The following is a 19028-nucleotide window of genomic DNA, read 5'->3' on the forward strand; positions in this document are numbered from 1 at the left end:
GAGTGATGGACACTGAAATTGAGAGCAGTTACTTTAAGGTTTAATCAGACTGAGGTCACTGATCGGAGTCGTGAGCAAATGTCATACACCTTATGCAAACAGAGCACAGACATAGGGTAAAGGCAGAGAGCAATGTTTCCTGGTAAGCTGTCTGTGGATTCCCAGTTTCAAACCTGGCTTTCTTTGGGTACCTACACAGTGCTCTCTTTGTTGCAGTGTATTAGATGTCACACGGATGCCAACAGATTCAGCCTTTTTTTCAGATTCAGCCCTACTAAAGTTTTAAATAGTCGATCACTACACAGGAGATGTACTAATCCAGACATTAAGCTTTTTTTGACTTAATTTCTAAACAGTTAAGCTATATTGTCCTATTCATCTGAAAGCTTCAAGCATTACACAAACTGATTTGGTATCAGTTCATATTACAACCTATTTCTAAACATCTGGTGTAGGCTATCACTCAATGTCACAACCAAAAATATAATTCTCAAAATTAGATTCAGGAAGAAAGTTTACAGCTGTGATTTCTTCACTGGCACTGGTGTAGTGTGACTTCATTTCTTCCTCCAAATCACAGTTTAACTGTTCTCCAGCGAACATTAGGGTTTGCTTAGAGACTTACCTTTCCTAATTTGGCCAACCCCCTCCCTCCCTGAGATCTACATTAGATACAGAGCACAGTGAGTTGCAATGCAGTCTTATGACCAAGTAAAAATAGGTAACTCGGTGCTGTGTTAGTTACGCCTAAGGCTACATTCCTGCCTTCCAAACAGGATAGGAACAAGGACCCAACTGTGTATTCCCTTTCGTTCTTCTATAGGCTGCCCAACCTGTTCATGAAGGCATCACCATACCTAAATCAGTCTTAACACAATGTTAAAGTTAAACAAACTGGCTTTTTATATTTGAATGATCAACTTAGCACATGTGGAACAAATGTGAGCTGTTCTGTGATGGTAATGTGTTGCTAGTGTATAGTGCCACAAGCTGTCAGTGGTAACATGTTTCACCATGCAAATGACCGTTGGTCACCAACCTGTCGATCTTCAAGGCATTCATAGTTGATCAAACATTTCTGTAGAAAAGCCAACTATAAAAGCTGTGATGATGGCTTGTGTTCCTTTTAGTTTTTTTTGTGTTGTGATGTTGGCGGTATGTGCACTTTTTCAGAAGCCCTGCGCACCGGGAGGCAAAGTGTTCCCATTTCGAACCGTTTTCATTTGTCTAAAAAGAGAAACTCCACCTGACCGGGAGATCTGGTGCCAGCTCTCCGATTGGGCTGGCCAATCGGATAGCTCAAATCACGGCGTTTATAGCGCTTCAACGACAGTTTAATACTAGCCGACGTAAGATTTAACGTTTAAAACCATGACTACAGAGACTGTCAAAGAATACAGCAAATATCTGCTGTTTTATGACTGAATTAATGTGACATTTTTGATTCGGCAATGTCAACAATCTTTATTCAACCTTTGCAAAACGAAACGCGCTTCTCCATGCTCTCACTCCCGCTGTGATGAATGAGTAGCCAAGTGGATCGACAGCCCTGCGTTTTTATTATTAGCAGGTCGTCTATTTTTAATATTTATAAATATTTAACTTTCTCCGGTCATAGGAACAACACGAATTTGTGAACGAGTTAGATGTGGTGGGACTCTAGTTTCGCCGTCAGGTGGAAAACGGTGTCCCCTCGGGTCAGTCTCACCGGAAGAAAAGGAGAGCGCAAGGACAGTGAGTGGAGCACCGTCTGCTACGCTCTACTTCAGCTGAGATGAATGCCGTGTTCAAAACTACTCGTAAATGTCCGGGGGGGGGGATAGATCCGACTGGGAAAGATCGTTTTGAACGGCCATCCAACTCTGAATCCCAATTTAGAAACTGACATCTTTCTAGACCTCCGACCTGAAGATCACTGGCGTCATGATTTGACCTAGTTTTTTCCCAAGTTCCCATGTCTCTTGAAAGCACCATGACCATCAGACGCAGGTACAATCAGTCCAGTAAAATTTTAAAAAATGACTTGCAAATTATTTCAATTTATGCCCAGCGGTGCCTTCCAAATGCTACACCAATCTATGGGTGATCTATTTTGTATTCAAAGCTTAAATTAAATATCTGTTCTAAGAACAATATTGTCAGGGGAGGGGAGGGACATCTGGGTTAGGGGAGGGTTTGGCTGGGGTAGGCTGTCACTGTAAAATAAGAATTTGTTCTTAACTCACGCCTAGTTAAAATAAAGGTTCAATATAGCCAATATGCTGTGATAATGTATTAGGCCCATTGCACAAACCTCATTCTTACAGAACTGTTTTTATTAGGGTAATGTAAAAAATAAAATGTTGATAACTGGCCTAGACAACTGAAAGGCCGGTACTTATTGTTTCTCCACAAGCACCATTAAACAACATTGTGTACCAAGTAATTTATTCAGCACACTTACATTCATGTACCAAAACAGCATTTACTTTCATCCCATGAAAGCATACTCTTGAAATAAGCCATTTCTATTTTCAGGGAAGCTAATGAAAAACACAAAACAGGTTAGATGTATAGGCACGATAATATTGACATGGTAATGCTAAACAAAACGGAGCATTGCAGATGTTACGGTAAAAGTCATCCATAAAATAAAGTCCAAACAAACTTGTCAAATCAGGTGTGTCCATCATGGGGAGGGTGGGGAAAAAACAGGCGCTGGAAAAATAAAATCAGTAAATTAGTCAAAAGGAGATGCAAGGTGTCTATGATACAACAAAAAATGGTAGGTTTAACTGCATTCAGTTGTGATACTGAGCAATCCAAAAGTAAAACTGAAGGATGGTGATGATGTATACAGGTTGGTTATGTTAAAATTGAATCGGGTTGCAAAACAAGTTGTGTTTGGGTTATGAGTCGGATGAAAAAGCTCTGTGTGTGTTGGGGAACTGCTGAGAGCTGAAGTCCGGGTCCTCTCTCACTCGCTTCTTTATGTCTTTCTTCACCTGATACAGAGGACAAAGGTGGCAATTACAAAAAAGGTGGTTCAATATATAAAATGCATCAGCTATCATTGTTCAATATTGAAAATCACAGTGGTGCAAAACACTTCAATATAAATAGTAAAGCAAACTACTTCACTACATTCCTAAAGAAAATAATGTACTTTTTACTCCATACATTTTCCCTGACACCAAAAAGTACTCATTCGATTTTGAATGCTTAGCAGGACAGAAATTGTCCAATTCGCACACTTATCAAGAGAACATCTCTGGTCAACTCTATTGCCTCTGATCTGGTGGACTCACTAAACACATGCTTTGTTTGTAAATTATGTCTGGGTGTTGGAGAGTGCCCCTGGCTATCCGCAAATGAAAAACAAACACATAGTGCCGTCTGGTTTGCCAAATATATAAGGAATTTATATTTAAAAACAAAGACTTTTACTTAAGTATTTTAATGGGTGACTTTCACTTGAGTCATTTTCTATTAAGTTATCTTGACTAGAAAATGGGTACTTTTTGGTACCTTTTCCACCACTGCATTTAACTGTTATGTGTGACATCTAATATTAATAAGCGAAGCCATGGAATGAAACAGCTTGTTTTTCTGTCAGTGAGTGTTGGGGGAGGACTGTACCTGCTCTGCATAGGCCTCTTGGAGCTCAGGGCTGTCAAGCTCCTCCTGCAGGTTGTCTGGGGAAGTGACTGGCCTGACTCCGGCCGTCCTGGCCGCCCTGCTAACGGCGTCGGAGAGGGAGAGAAGAGCGCCGTCCCCTTGTCCGGTCTGAAAACACACACCCTGGTCATACGCTAATCCAACTTTTAGTGCAACAATAAGCCCTTGCACTCAATGTTGAACATAGCATGCTGATACTACAATGATCAGAGTTTATGTTAGTCCTGATATAGCAAGTCTCCCATATTTTAGCCATGGAGGGTCAACTACAAATACAGCCTGGAAGCATTCTGCCAACAAAGCTTGCAGGATGCCTCCTATAACGGAAGACCTGTGAGATCAGGGCTTGTCATTTGCACATAAGTTAGTTTCATTCACAGGGCATCTATTTACCTTCCTGCGTTTGGCAGGCATCCCATGTAAATAGGCGTCAGACATGGGAGGCTGGGCCTTCATCTTCCTCTGGGTGATCAGGTCATGTCTGATGATGGGTACCCACTCCTATCACACAGTGACGGACATGATCAGAATAACAGACAGACAATTAAACTCACTCGAGAGCCATATAACTGCACACTGGATTTTAAGACTTGAATGGGTTTGGATGCAGATCTGATTAGGCGAAACACTTCCATTGCTGGATAATTTCCTTTCTCCAAGTATCCAAACTACAAGTCAATGACAGTTTTGCAAAAATTCAGTATAAATTCAACTAGAAGCCTGTATGTAAAAAAAAAAAAGAGTAAACAGCATGTGGACAGAGTGGAAGACAGAGAATGGCAAAGAAACTAAAGTGGACGAGAGAAAGATTGGACAAGTAGTGGGAGAGAGCTGAACAGTGTTCTTACAGCAGGGACGGCAGCAGTCCAGGCCTCAGTCTCTCTACCAGGCTCCTCCCTCCCGCTGGCTTCAGCTGCTGCCATGGCACCACCCAATGGCGCAGCCCCTCCGGTGGCTCCAGTTTCCCTGGGTTCTGCCCTAGTCTCCTGTGACGACGCCATGGCTTCCTCAGCTGTGGTGGCCGGGGCTGGGGAGTGGGTGGCCTCCATCTAAGGTGGGATGGCGATAGAGAAAAGAGAGTTATGGTAAGAAACAACACACCAAGGTATAGAGGACAATATAATTAATTTTACAAATACATTTTAAAACCTTACCTCCATGATCTGGGCACGTTGAGGCTCCTGTGCATTAGAGGCCTCCCCCTTGAAAAGAAACCATTTAACATATATTGCTTGAATGGAATGAGGTAATGGAATCTATGACAGCTATCGTAACTGACAGTTGATTAGGAAATGATGGTATCCACGTGCATTGTTAGATAGTAGTCCAGTAAATGAGCCTTCTAGAACACTAACAGTGTGCTTAATTATTATTTTTTTTAACACTATGATCTGTTTGCGAGATGGTGTGTGTGTTAATTACCTGCTGTGTGTGGACGGCATAATGTAGTATCTGGTCCTCTGTGACGGGGATGTGCTCCAGGATGACCTGGAGCCTCATGGTCAGCATACTGGTCAGCCAGTTCACCAGGCTGGGGTTCATGTCAGCCGACAACGTCCTCTGTAACAGGAGAGGGGTCAACACACCTATTTCACCTCCATTTAGCTCTTTTTTTCAAATCTATAGAAGGAGTATTATAAATCATCTGACAGACAGAGAGAACCTGGATGGAAGGAGGAGAGACATGGAGTGGGAGGTTGTATATCATATCATAAGGAACATTGTGTGTGTGTGCGTGCATGTACTGACTATGCGGTGGTTGATGACAGAAGTGAGGGCACTCTGCTCTCCTCTCAGACAGTACAGGTTAAGGGCCAGACACTCAAACAGCCCCTGGTTGCACATCTGCAGCAGCTGCGGCCCAAACGTGTTGTCTGCAGGAGGTGAAAAAACCCCAGCAATAAGTGACAAAAGCACAGACATTCATAGGCCAGGTCAGATGAATTGCGTCAAGTAAAATAATTTGGCACAATGAAGACAGAATGTTACCTGTGCAGCGGAGTATGTGTGTGGCGATACGCGTTAACTGATGTCTGAAGAAGGACAGGTTGGTCTGAGTGACGTTGACACCCTCCAACACTGCCACTGAAGACTGAAGGACCAAGACAAAGAGAGAAATGTGAGCAACTGATTCACCTCTGACCAACTGGCCACGGGGAGAATTTAAGTGACTGGTATTATTGAGCAATTTGAAGACCACGGACTATAAAAGGGGGCAGCGTAAGTGAACTATGGTACTTACAAAGCTCTCGGTAATGTACTCCTCAAGTTCATTGATGAGACCATCAGCAGCAGCCTATGATCACAGTGAAAATAACAAAGAAAAATAACCAAAGAGAGAAAGGGGGAGAGATAATGAGACTCATCAAGTAGCTTGTGTAGCCCCATGTGCAGTGACACTAATGACAGGTGACAGTAATTGACGCGTGACAGTAATGAACGGTGACAGTAACATCCCAGACAGAGGCGGTTATATAGACGGTGGCCCACTCACAGCAATGTTGTGGTCGGTGGGCTCGCTCCCGTTGAGATAGTGCTGGGTGAAGAACTGAGACAGCTGGGTCTGGATGCGACCCAGGGGCTGGTTCTGGCCGTGGAGCAGCAAGACCAGGTCCACCATGGAGAAGTTCTGACACACCAGGGTCAGTAGGTCTCCAAAGAAACCTGAGGGAGAGAGACAACTGTGGACATGGAACAAAAACATTTGAGGAAGAGAGAGAGCATGGGAGAAAAAGAGGGAACGTGGGAGAAAGAGATTACACTTCATAGACAGAAACAGGAAGAGAGAGCAAGGTTCAAGAAAAAGGGACAGAGAGAAAAAAGAAAGCACACAAGACAGAAACTCTTACCCATGGCGTCCCCTGTGCCGGGTGTGAAGATGTTGCTGGTCTCAGAGAGCCTCTGGATGAACTGGGCGATGCTCTCAGTGTTGCTCTGGGGAGAGCCCAGGGAGCCCATCATGGTGGACAGGACCCCCTGTACAATCCCAGTGAACAACTCCGGATTCAGGGCCTCTCCCTGGGCCCCGGCACCGTCCCCCGTGGGAGGGTTAGGGGTGGTCCCGGGTGGAGGGGGGGGGGTGCCAGAGGCAGGGGGCTGGGGGGCACCGTTGGGGGGTGGTGGGAAGACTGGTCCGGAGGCCTGAGATGGAGAGCGAGATGATGGACAGGGAGAAAATAAAAATGTATCATATGAAAGATATGTTGTTAAGATGCCATTAAGGTATTCTTACAACTAACACGTCAGTTAACTGGGGGGTGATGTAATCTTGGTTTCAACCATTCTGTTGTAACAGGCTCTACTGCTCTATATGTCCTAATCCACAGAATACCCTTGGAACAAACTCCGATCCAGACACTGACCTGCATGAAGTCAGACACTCCTTGGACGAAGGCAGGCACTCCAGGCATAGTCACAGTGATGGAGGGTCCCATGGCCCCAGGAACTGCCCCTGCGGTCCCCAGGAGAGAGCCCAGGAGCTGGGCCAGGTCAGGGGGAGCTCCCTGGGGCATGGTGGGGATGGCTCCGGGCTGGCCTGGGGGAACAGTGGTGCCAGGGGCAGGAGCAGGAGCGGGGATAGGGCCAGAGGAGGATGAGGAGGAAGAAGAAGAGTTGGAGGAGGATGAGGAGAAGGTATGAGAAGCAGAGGAGGTGGCTGTTTGACCAGCTGGGGGGGAAAGGAAGAAAGGAACAAAATTAGAGTTGGCTAACAGTACACTTAACACTTCAAACAGAGGATTCACTTTTAGTGTGATTGGTAACTATGCAAACCCCCCCCCCCCCCCCCCCCTAAAAAAAAATAAATACAAATAAGATGTTTGAAAGGTGGGGTGTATACCCATCTGTCCAGGTATCAGGAGTTGCCCCACCAGTCCACTGATCATCTGATTGAGGGCAGCAGGAGGGAAGGGCTGTGGGGGAGAGGTCATAGGTCAACAGTTAACGTTAGCATATAATGCAAACATGGCGATGTCATTAAGATTTCAGAGCACTACAGCTTAAGACAATTGGTACTCTCGATGGAAATGCCCACAACGACTAGCAAACACGAATGCCTCCTGCTGAAATTCCAAGTCTGACAACTTCTTGTCAAAACTTGACTGAAATCTACAAGACATTAATCTCAGTCCTGCACTAAACCCATAGGGCACCAAACCCCCTATAACAAACATGCTCACCTGTCCTGGTTGCTGACCCATCATGGGCGGCACACTAGTCCTCAGGTTGATGGTGGCCCCCCGGGTGCCAAAGACGGGTGGAGGGATCCTGGGAGCAAAGGCGGGCCGGGTGAACACCACCCTGGCCTGGGGGGCCCCGGGAGAAGGCGGAGGGGGGGCTGTGGGGGTGGTAGTGGGGGTGTTAGGGCCGGTGGTGGTTGTGGAAGAGGTAGCAGTGGAGCCTGGGGGGGTAGGCTGGGGGGGTTGGCCAGGGATGGCGCCCCCGGTGGCAGCAGCTACAGCCTCTGTGTACTGGGCGATCTGCTGCACGATGGACTGCATGAAGTCTGGATTCATCTGAACACCGGGAGGCATCTGGAAGCCTGGGGAGAGAGTATAAGAAAAGGTTTCTTTGTGCCTTGAATATTGGATTCAGGATCTCTGGTTTACGGGGCTTTACTCTTTCCATTGCAAAACTACCATTCCAGTGTTTTACTTGCTATATTGTATTTACCTTGCCACCAAGGCCTTTTTTGCCTTTACCTCCCTTCTCACCTCATTTGCTCACATTGTATATAGACTTGTTTATACTTTATTATTGACTGTATGTTTGTTTTACTCCATGTGTAACTCTGTGTTGTATCTGTCGAACTGCTTTGCTTTATCTTGGCCAGGTCGCAATTGTAAATGAGAACTTGTTCTCAACTTGCCTACCTGGTTAAATAAAGGTAAAATAAAATAAATAAATAAAAACTCTAGTCCGCAGTTATTCGGAGATACAACCAGAGGTACTAAAACATCATCATGAAGTGTTACCAACACTCACCTGGCTGACCCATTCCTGCAACATTTGGCTGTCCAGCTGCCTGAGGAACACCAGAGTCTGTAAACACACACAGACAATGTTTGAACTGTAAACCGTGTGTAAAAACAAATGGACACTATGGTTTAACAAACACTTAAAAAATAACACCCAAAATTGAACGAGACCTATCGATTTGAGCAGTACAGGGACCTGACTTTCAGTCAAAGAAAGAAAACTTTCTCTCAGAAAACACCATTTGGCAATAGGGAATAAATGCAATGGTAGAGTTATTCACTTCCAATGGGCCATTTGTGGACGAGAAACGGATGGACATGTTGTGGTAAAGCATTCAATCAGTGGCGGGTAGGGGACAACACACCGTCCGTGTTCATCTGCATCATGACCACCGGCATTGTCTGGTGGCTGATCCTGATGACCCGGGGGCCGGGCTGTCCCTGTCCAGCCTGCTGATTGGACGGGGGAGGCTGTGAGGGGGAAGTCTGTCCCTGACCTGGCTGGTCCGACTGGCCGGGGGTCTGACTGGGCTGGGCCTGTCCGTCTGTAGCTGGTCTGCCATTGGACGCCATTGTGACCGTGGCTCCCAGGTTCATCTGCAGATGAGTTTCAAAATGTCATTGAAGTACTGTGTTCCATTGGCAAACGATATCAAATAAAGTTAAAACTAACCAAAGTTTACATACACCTTATCCAAATACATTTAAACTCAGTCTTTCACAATTCCTGACATTTAATCCTAGTAAAAATTCCCTGTCTTAGGTCAGTTAGGATCACCACTTTATTTTAAGAATGTGAAATGTCAGAATAATAGTAGAGAGTTATGATTTATTTCAGCTTTTATTTCTTTCATCACATTCCCAGTGGGTCAGAAGTTCACATACACTCAATTAGTATTTGGAACCATTGCCTTTAAAATGTTTAACTTGGGTCAAACTTTTGGGTAGCCTTCCACAAGCTTCCCACAATAAGTTGGGTGAATTTTGGCCCATTCCCCTGACAGAGCTGGTGTAACTGAGTCAGGTTTGTAGGCGGCCTTGCTCACACATGCTTTTTTAGTTCTGTCCAGGGCTTTGTGAAGGCCACTCCAAGACCTTGACTTTGTTGTCCTTCAGCCATTTTTCCACAACTTTGGAAGTATGCTTGGGGTCATTGTCCATTTGGAAGACCCATTTGCGACCAAGCTTTAACTTCCTGACTAATGTCTTGAGATGTTGCTTGAATATATCCACATAATTGTCCTTCCTCATGATGCCATCTATTTTGTGAAGTGCACCAGTCCCTCCTGCAGCAAAGCAACCCCACAACATGATGCCGTCACTTCCGTGCTTCACGGTTGGGATGGTGTTCTTCGGCTCCCCCTTTTTCCTCCAAACATAACGATGGTCATTATGGCCAAACAGTTCCATTTTTGTTTCATCAGACCAGAGGACATTTATCAAAAAAGTACAATCTTTGTCCCCATGTGCAGTTGCAGTGGCTTTTTTGGGCGGTTTTGGAGCAGTGGCTTCTTCCTTGCTGAGCGGCCTCTTCCTTGCTGAGCGGCCTTTCAGGTTATGTCGTTATAGGACTCGTTTTACTGTGGATATAGATACTTTTGTATCGGTTTCCTCCAGCATCTTCACCTTTGCTGTTGTTCTGGGATTGATTTGCACTTTTCGCACCAAAGTACGTTCATCTCTAGGAGACAGAACGCGTCTCCTTCCTGAGCAGTATGACTCCTGCGCGGTCGCATGTTTCGACGTGTGTACTATTGATGAACGTGGTACCTTCAGGCGTTTGGAAATCGCTCCCAAGGATGAACCAGTCTTGTGGTTTACAAATGTTTATTTTCTGAAGTCTTGGTTGATTTCCCCATGATGTCAAGCAAAGAGGCACTGAGTTTGAAGGTAGGCCTTGAAATACATCCACAGGTATACCTCCAATTGACTCAAATGATGTCAATTAGCCTATCAGAAGCTTCTAAAGCCATGATATTTTCTGGAATTGTCCAAGTTGTTTAAAAGGCACACTCAACTTAGTATATGTAAACTTCTGACCCACTGGAATTGTGATACAGTGAAATAATCTGTCTGCAAACAATTGTTGGAAAAATTACTTGTGTCATGCACAAAGTAGATGTCCTAACCGACTTGCCAAAACTATAGTTTGTTAACAAGAATTTGGTGGAGTGGTTGAAAAACGAGTTAATGACTCCAACCTAAGTGTATGTAAACCTCCAACTGTAACTAAATACAGAAGATTTTGAACACCTACTCATTCAAGGGTCTTTATTTGTACAATTTGACATTGTAGAATAATAGTGAAGACATCAAAACTATGAAATAACACATGGAATTATGTAGTAACCAAAATACATTTAATATTTGGGTTTCTTCAAAGTTTCCACCCTTTGCCTTGATGACAGCTTTGCACACACTTGGCATTCTCCCAACCAGCTTCATGAGGTAGTCACCTGGAATGCATTTCAATTAACAGGTGTGCCTTGTTAAGTTAATTTGTGGGATTTCCTGCCTTCTGAATGCATTTGAGCCAATCAGTTGTGTGGTGACAAGGTAGGGGTGGTATACAGAAGATAGCCCTATTTGGTAAAAGACAAAGTTCATGTTATGGACAGAACAGCTCAAATAAGCACAGAAAAACGACCGTCCATCATTACTTTAAGACATGACGGTCAGTCAATACGGAAAATGTCAAGAACTTTTAAAGTTTCTTCAAGTGCAGTCGCAAAAACCATCAAACACTGATGAAACGGGCTCTCATGAGGACCGCCACAGGAAAGGAAGACCCAGAGTTACCTCTGCAGAGAATAAGTTCATTAGATTTACCAGCTTTAGAAATTGCAGCCCAAATAAATGCTTCAGAGTTCAAGTAACAGACACATCTCAACATCAACTGATCAGAGGAGGCCTGCAAAGAAACCACTACTAAAGGACACCAATAATAATAAGAAGAGACTTGCTTGGGCCAAGAAACATGAGCGATGGACATTCATTTGTTGGAAATGTGTCCTTTGGTCTGGAGTCCAAATTTGAGATTTTTGGTTCCAAACGCGGTGTCTTTGTGAGACGCGGTGTGGGTGAACGGATGATCTCCGCATGTGTATTTCCCACCGTAAAGCATGGAGGAGGTGTTATGGTGTGGGGGTTCTTTGCTGGTGACACTGTCTGTGATTTATTTAGAATTCAAGGCACACTTAACCAGCATGGCTACCACAGCATTCTGCAGCGATACACCATCCCATCTGGTTTGGGCTAAGTGGATTTATAATTTGTTTTTCAACAGGACAATGACCCAACACACCTCCAGGCTGTGTAAAGGCTACTTTACCAAGAGGGAGAGTGATGAGTGCTGTATCAGATGACCTGGCCTCCACAATCCCCCGACCTCAACCAAATAGAGATGGTTTGAGATGAGTCGGGCTGCAGAGTTTTTTATTTTACCTTTATTTAACTAGGCAAGTCAGTTAAGAGCAAATTCTTATTTTCAATGACGGCCTAACTGCCTGTTCAGGGGCAGAACGACAGATGTGAACCTTGTCAGCTCGGGGATTTGAACTTGCAACCTTTCGGTTACTAGTCCAACACTAACCACTAGGCTACCCTGCCGCCCCAAAATTAAGGAGGGTGAAGGATGTTTGGTTACCACATGATTCCATGTGTGTTATTTCAGAGTTGATGTCTTCACTATTATTCTACAATGTTAAAAATAAAGAAAATCCCTTGAATGAGTAGGTGTTCTAAAACATTTGACCGGTAATGTACATAAGACAGAAATAATGTAATAGGTGTAAGTGTCTGCCAGGTCACAACAAAACAAGTTTGACAATGGGATACAACGCCAACTAACATGTAGTGGGATGTGATGGTGCACGGCTCCAGGCATGGACACTGGGGAGGTGTAGTGAGACATTGGCCGGATCACGTGTAAGTGGCGTGGGGCGGGACTCAACAGGTTGCAGCGCAGGTCACTAAGGGCAACCAGGGCATTGCCCAGGAGACGGAGGGCCTCCCCCACCAGGTTGAGAATCCGCTGATCCTCCTCTCTTTCCTGTGTGTGACAAGAAAAGGGCTCAAGCCATTTTCTGAGAATGTGTGTTTTGATATTTTTTTCAGGTAGTCATGTGGGGAAAGTGACAAGTATTGTAAGAGTCCAACTACAATACAAGGCAAAACAGCAAACGCTCATTACTTTCTATGTCTGATCAGTGCATGTGAATTGTACCTAACCACAAAGCACTAAGTTATGAGGAATGCAGTGGTGAAAAGCTTACGGTGTTGGCGTATTCTGCAGTGGTAGCAGACTCTAGGATAGTGTGTGTTCTCTGGACGAATGGCTGAAGCCTCTCCTCCACCCTCCTCAGCTCTGACAGCATCTCTACCAGCTCTGCTGGGCTGGGGTGACTGTCAAGGGGAGAGGGGATGAGTTATCCTTACATGCATCACAGGTCTTCTAATAACAACCACGATGTCTAAAGTCAAGCCTCATGTGCTGATGTCAATGGGAGATTCTGTGCGAAAGTGAACATTTTGCATGCAGGTCTCAAGTTCTGGATTAAGCCCTATTCTTCTTAATTCACATTAAAATGTCCAGTTTGCTAACTTTTGAATTAATCCAGCATCCTTTTTATTCAGTATAGAGCAACAACAAAAAACATGCAGGACAGCGATAGTTAGCAATAATGTCTTACTTGGGTCCAGCTTGGGCAGCTCCCTCTGTTTGAGTGGAGGAAGAGAAGGATGGAGGGGGAGTAGATGAAGGTGGAGATGTGTCCATGGGCTGGGTGGAGGGAGAGGGAGTGGAGGAGGAGGAAGAGGGAGGAGGTGCAGCAGCAGAATCCGGTTGGGTTGAGGTTCCGCTTGGTTGATCCTGAGATTGAGCAACAAGGTAGCAGGCAAGGGGAGGACGTTGCTCAGTCATCTTAATTGAATTACTTCGAACTCAAATAGACCTGCTTCCTGAGACTGCCAAGAATATCTTCAAGTAACAGTTTCTCCAAATACTTATGTTTCACGTTTGAGCCAGTGTATTCATTAAAAATAGGTCTGTGCTGTGGTTATTCCTAGTTGTTCTAATGTTTATAACTTAACACCTCACCTCCATCCTCTCGATGAGAGCAGTGGTGTCCCTCAGCAGGTTCTCAGCCAATAGCAGTCTCAGCCTGGGCTCACTCTGCACCGATTGGTCCATATCAATGTGCACATTCATGGACCCATTGCTCTGTGACAGCAAGAGTATTAGTTGACAGCTACTCAACATGTTTGTTCATAGCATTGTGTGTGTATATATAGAAATTGATAGTATACATCCTCATTTATGGATTTTATCTGTTATAAATCATATATTTGATTTCTTACCCCGGTGCTGGTGCTGACTCTGGCATTCCTAGCATTCTCACCCAAACCTGACATCATTTGCTGGACTGACATCTAGTAAGAGTGTAGTAGACAGTACAGGCTAGATATCAGTGCTGATCCACACCAGGCGCTCAGGATATCATTATAAACCATAGAACCAAGACAAATTTGATCCAAAAAGGGGTAACACACACACAAAAAAAAGCTGTACCTGGATCTGCTGAGGGTCCATGACGTTAACGGGGAGGTTGAAGGTCCCCAGCATGACATAGCTGTTGGCGTTGCGGTCGTGTGGGGGCACTTGGGACGTTCCCTGGGAGGTGGTAGAAGAGGGCGGCGCTCCGGCCTCCGCTCCCCCTGACCCCGAGCCTGGCTGGGAGGGCTGAGGGGGGGCCCGCTCCACCAGGTGGATGACTTTTCCATCGACGTCTGAGACAGAGGAAACAGAGAGCAAGGAATATCATCTCTATTCATGTTAGAGGACACTGGTGCTTCATCAATCTATCAGGTGATGTGCAAAGCAGCCAAACGGCTTACAGCAATTACATGATGGATACTCAAGTTCTGATGGTGTGCAGTTGTATAATATCTGTGCATTACTGGCCTTGAAAGTCATGGAACAAGTGAATAAGACTTATTCTATAGATCACATATAGACAAAGATATGACTGTTTGCTGCGTTTCTGTTCTGTGTTGACAGATGCATCACTGCAGCTGTGTGCTGCTCCAGATAATTGTCTGGACTAATTTTCTGTTTATTAGCATATGGCCGTTTTCTATTGGTTCCAGGCAACTCCACAGACAGCATTACTCACTGTACTCTGTCAGGGTCCTCTCATCCTGCAGGACTCGGCCCTGGTAGATCAGCCTCTGTTTGTCCACAGGAATCCCAACTGAAGTGGCAATGTGCTCCTTGAACTCTTTCACTGTCAACTGAGAAAAAGACACCGGTGTGAGGATTAGGCCTATATCCAGTATATGTAAGGCTACTGTAAAAGCGCTCTGTTGGATATGAGAACCTACCTGTCCGCCTACAGTGTAACTTCGGCTCTGGGAGTCCAAAGTTTTGACAGTCACCTCTATATCAGCACCTGGTTCCTCCATGGTTACGCTTACCCTGTGTGTCAAGTAACAGAGGCAATAGAATAAAGTATCATATCAATGCTGTCATGAATAGCATTATGTAAGGGTTAATCAATGAGGGAAATACAATATGCTTGGTTATGGAAAATATCTTTCACAGCAGTTTAGATGAGAGAATGATTCTCAACGGTTTCATCATTAAACTTAAATTAGGCAAACTATTAGAATTTTAGCAAACAGGAAATGGCACAGTGATTTCTGCATAGTGCACCTTTAACACATTTGCCGCTAGAAATGTGTTAATTTGCAGGTAGAAATGTGTTCCACATCCACTGAAGTAGCAAGCAAATGTACTATATTGCTGTAGTAGTTGCCGTGGTAACCAAACCAACAGAGTTACTAGTTAAGCTAACCAAGCCATCAGTCCTAAATTGCTATTATGAAAATCGAATTAAATGTTTTCAATTCGACTTTTGCTATCAAAAATCAGCTACCATTCTACCATGCTGATGTACCGTGCGTTATAGGGAATAGTGTACGGCCTAGAATGCTCTTGAAGCCAATCAGAAACGAGTATTCAACAATATCCATGGTATAATGTGGCTAATATAATTTCAATTGGGCAATTACCTAGCTAACTTTAACGTTAGCTAGCTACTGCCTAAACAAAGATACTGTGTGGTCTAACGTTAACTATGGCAGCTTCCATGAGCGTTATCTAGCTAAAATGGCTAGCTAGCTGAATGGCTAACATCCTTGCCTTGAAGCAAACACGGTCAAACAAAACATTTACGTCCGCGTTCTCTTGATATTAACTGTAGATGGAACTTATACAAATGTGATGGTCCAATCAATTTCTCACGAATATTGACAAAAAACGACAGTGAAACGTGTAGCTAGGTATCTCACATCTACGTTAGCTTTTAGCCAGCAGTTAGCGAGCCAGCCTTGAGCTAACGTTACCATTAGCTGTATGAAATCAGCCAACGTTAGCTAGCTAGTTATTTACTTACTTGATAGCTCCTATCTGTGAAATTAAATATTTCGATTTCAACTGAATGTTTGCCAATTCTTCACCGATTATTCAGTGTGGCATGTAAAGCTAACTAGTTCCTCCTATGATGATAGCAACTGCGGTTCAAGTAACGTAACATATGATTAGCTACCAGAACAGCTGTGACGTTTCAAACATACAGTAACAAATGGGACGTGCTCATCAAGTCAGTTCAACTTGTTTAGCTTATATCTGCTAAATGGATCTGCTAGCCAGATAGATAATATCCCCAGTACAGTAACAGTAGTAGATGAAGGTAAAGTGTGGATGTTTTTGTTAAACCAGGCCTGTATGAAATTAGGGGAAACCAAGAGGTCCAAGACCTCATTAACAAAGTGAGACATGATTTCCTCTTTCTTTACAAGGCATCCCATCAAAGTGAACAGGGCTTCCAGTTCCAACAAAGGCCTGAGACCGCTGGGATTATCAATTCACAGCTATGTAGTGATTGAGGAAGAAGAGCCTGAGTGGGGCTTGGAACAGCAATTATATATATATATATATATTCATATTACTGGAAGTTGACAGTATAATAAAAGGGAAACAAAGTGCTCCTTTTTACCTTTGTTTGAGTCTCGTTTGTTGTTTGATAAATACAAGATAAGTAGGGGTTGAAAAGCAGAAAGATGTGCCCGTCCTATACAAAAAAAAGGTATACTATGCAAACAAAAATAGAATCTGCTGATGAAATAAATGCTGTCTGAGTTTGCATGTTTTGGCTAAAGCCAAAATAGGCATGGTACACTTCTGGGAGAAGAGCCTGTTGCTGTGTGCATGTTAATAATACTGGCTTCTTCTCCTAATTGAACAGAAACTATAATCAAGAGACTAACCACTGGAGCATTTTCTAGTATGTAATATGGTGGATGACTACCAGGAACTAGTTTAGAGAACTGAAATTGGGACTTGAACAGTGGCTCCTACAGCACAGAGTAGCCTAGCCAGGAGCCCAACCTGATGTAACGGTTAATGGATTCCAGTCTCCTTGGAGAGTGAACTGATCAGAACATAGATATAGCCTAAACATAAGGTGGATAGACTATGGTAGACTACCTTGGTGGGTCTGTGACTGGAACCCGCGCCTCCTGTCTTTCTTCCTCGGACTCGTCAGTGTCGGAATCTCTTCTCCTCCTCCTCGGTGGCAGTGGCGGATTTAGGCATAGGCGCCCTGATTCTAGTTTGTGAGCTAGGCAGGCTACTGCTTGGGATGGTCTTCCACTCAGAAGTAGGAGATGGGGCGGAGGTAGGTTGACCTCAGTTCTCCCCACTGGATGCAACATAGCTGACTTGAGACATTGTTACAGTTTCAGGGCCATGGGCCTTTCTCATGATGGAAAAATACAGAATAACATGAAGACAGGAACTGTGCAATGAGTTGTGGGGGCACATTCAGAACGTAGTGTTGCGAGGACAAACGGTATTTTGTTAGATAACAGGAGCCAGGTGTGAGATAACTGTATTGAGTGTGAGCGCATTGATATTCCAGTTTTTGCCTACTCCCTTTGTTATAATAAATATCGGAGCGCTACCATCTGCCTCCTGTGTCAGCATTTGGGTCTCGCTTGTGCCCTTATACATACCTTGAGTGATGGAAGAAGTCATTGAGTGGGAACAGACTAGAATGGTAACAAAGAATGACATGTAGCTACAACGTGATGAGGATAGCTAGCTAATATTTTTCTAGCTAGCTACAGTAACTAACATTCTTTAGGTGATACTAACTATATTAGCTAGCTCAGACTATGAAACTCTGAAAAATCAGGGTCTAAACAGCTCTCCAATATATAATTAAAGCATGCTTTTATAAGAACTATACTTGCCAATGCCATAATGAAGTTGTAGAATAACTTTCCTTGTCTGTAATTACACGGTACACTCACGATCAAAAGCTCAAAGACAATTACCCACGAAACCCAGGACTTTGACACTAATAACTCCCAGGAAAGGTTTTGTGGTTGGCTTCTATGGTGAACATACTCACTCAGTCTCTGTTAAACTCACCATTGAAACGGTTGCGCACAGTACGTGTGGTACAGAATCACTATTCAAAGGTAACACATACACCAAATGAATGGTGTGATTGGTAAGATTTTTTATACCTTTTAATGGGGTGATTGGTGGCTAATTGGTTGCACCCTCCTCTGACAATTTTTTGGTGTTGTTGTCAAACAGCCACTTTGGTGCAGGTGAAAGGATACAAGCCAAGGAAGACCTGAAACATTTTGAGTAGATGCACTGCACTCCTTTTCAAGTGTTTCCCCCCTGCTTTTCTGAATAACATCAAATTATTTGGAAATGTAAACTGGGTTATGAGTCTGAAAAGGTGGCTTTCTGCAAAATGTCTCTTTAGTTAATTAACTTCCTAACTATTTAAAGCTAGATTAAAAAGTGACAAATATAAATAAAATAAATACGAATAAAAAAGAATAGTATTATTACACTATTACCCTATTGCTAACAAAAAACACGCAGTAGCCTGGGTAGCTCACAAACTAGAATCAGGTCGCCTACTCCGACAAGGTTAATTGACCAACAATCCCACACGGGGACAGATCGTTGACATTACGTGCAAATGAGCGATAGAAAACCGATCACGCAAATGTCACCATTCGGAATATATATATATAAAGATTTTGCATGCGTCCCATGCCGCCCCCGGCATGATGCCGCCCTAAATCCGCCACTGCCACCGAGGAGGAGGAGAAGAGATTACGACACCGAAGAGTCCGAGGAAGAAAGACAGGAGGAGCGGGTTCCAGTCACAGACCCACCAAGGTAGTTTACCATATTACATCCACCTTATGTTTAGGCTATATCTATGTTCTGATCAGTTCACTCTCCAAGTAGACTGGAATCCATTAACGTTACATCAGGTTGGGCTCCTGGCTAGGCTACTCTCC

At 44.1% G+C, this 19028-nt stretch overlaps 1 protein-coding gene across 4 annotated transcripts; it reads right to left on the bottom strand.

Annotated features, from left to right (window-relative positions):
• Positions 1-2297: 2297 nt before the first annotated feature.
• On the bottom strand, positions 2298-18184 carry LOC110488264 (large proline-rich protein BAG6). 4 transcript variants are annotated; one of them, XM_021560421.2, is made up of 26 exons: positions 18009-18184; positions 17182-17414; positions 15015-15108; positions 14807-14924; positions 14203-14420; positions 13992-14063; positions 13732-13854; positions 13325-13503; positions 12908-13037; positions 12484-12684; positions 8999-9230; positions 8641-8697; positions 7836-8197; positions 7496-7568; positions 7020-7324; positions 6507-6798; positions 6152-6321; positions 5900-5953; positions 5647-5749; positions 5407-5531; positions 5080-5217; positions 4812-4859; positions 4506-4706; positions 4051-4158; positions 3619-3765; positions 2298-2984 (listed from the first exon to the last, which is right to left on the bottom strand). In XM_021560421.2, the coding sequence occupies exons 2-26, from the start codon at positions 17406-17408 to the stop codon at positions 2889-2891; spliced, it is 3873 nt and encodes a 1290-aa protein (XP_021416096.2). In that variant the 5' UTR covers positions 17409-17414; positions 18009-18184; the 3' UTR covers positions 2298-2888. The 4 variants fall into 4 exon arrangements, with proteins under 4 accessions (XP_021416096.2, XP_036802698.1, XP_021416104.2 ...); XM_036946803.1 differs by having other exon boundaries at positions 18033-18180; XM_021560429.2 differs by lacking the exon at positions 18009-18184 and having other exon boundaries at positions 9131-9230.
• Between the last annotated feature and the right edge of the window lie 844 nt (positions 18185-19028).

The sequence above is a fragment of the Oncorhynchus mykiss genome, chromosome 2 (genome assembly GCF_013265735.2).
Source record: "Oncorhynchus mykiss isolate Arlee chromosome 2, USDA_OmykA_1.1, whole genome shotgun sequence".
Taxonomy (NCBI): domain Eukaryota; kingdom Metazoa; phylum Chordata; class Actinopteri; order Salmoniformes; family Salmonidae; genus Oncorhynchus; species Oncorhynchus mykiss.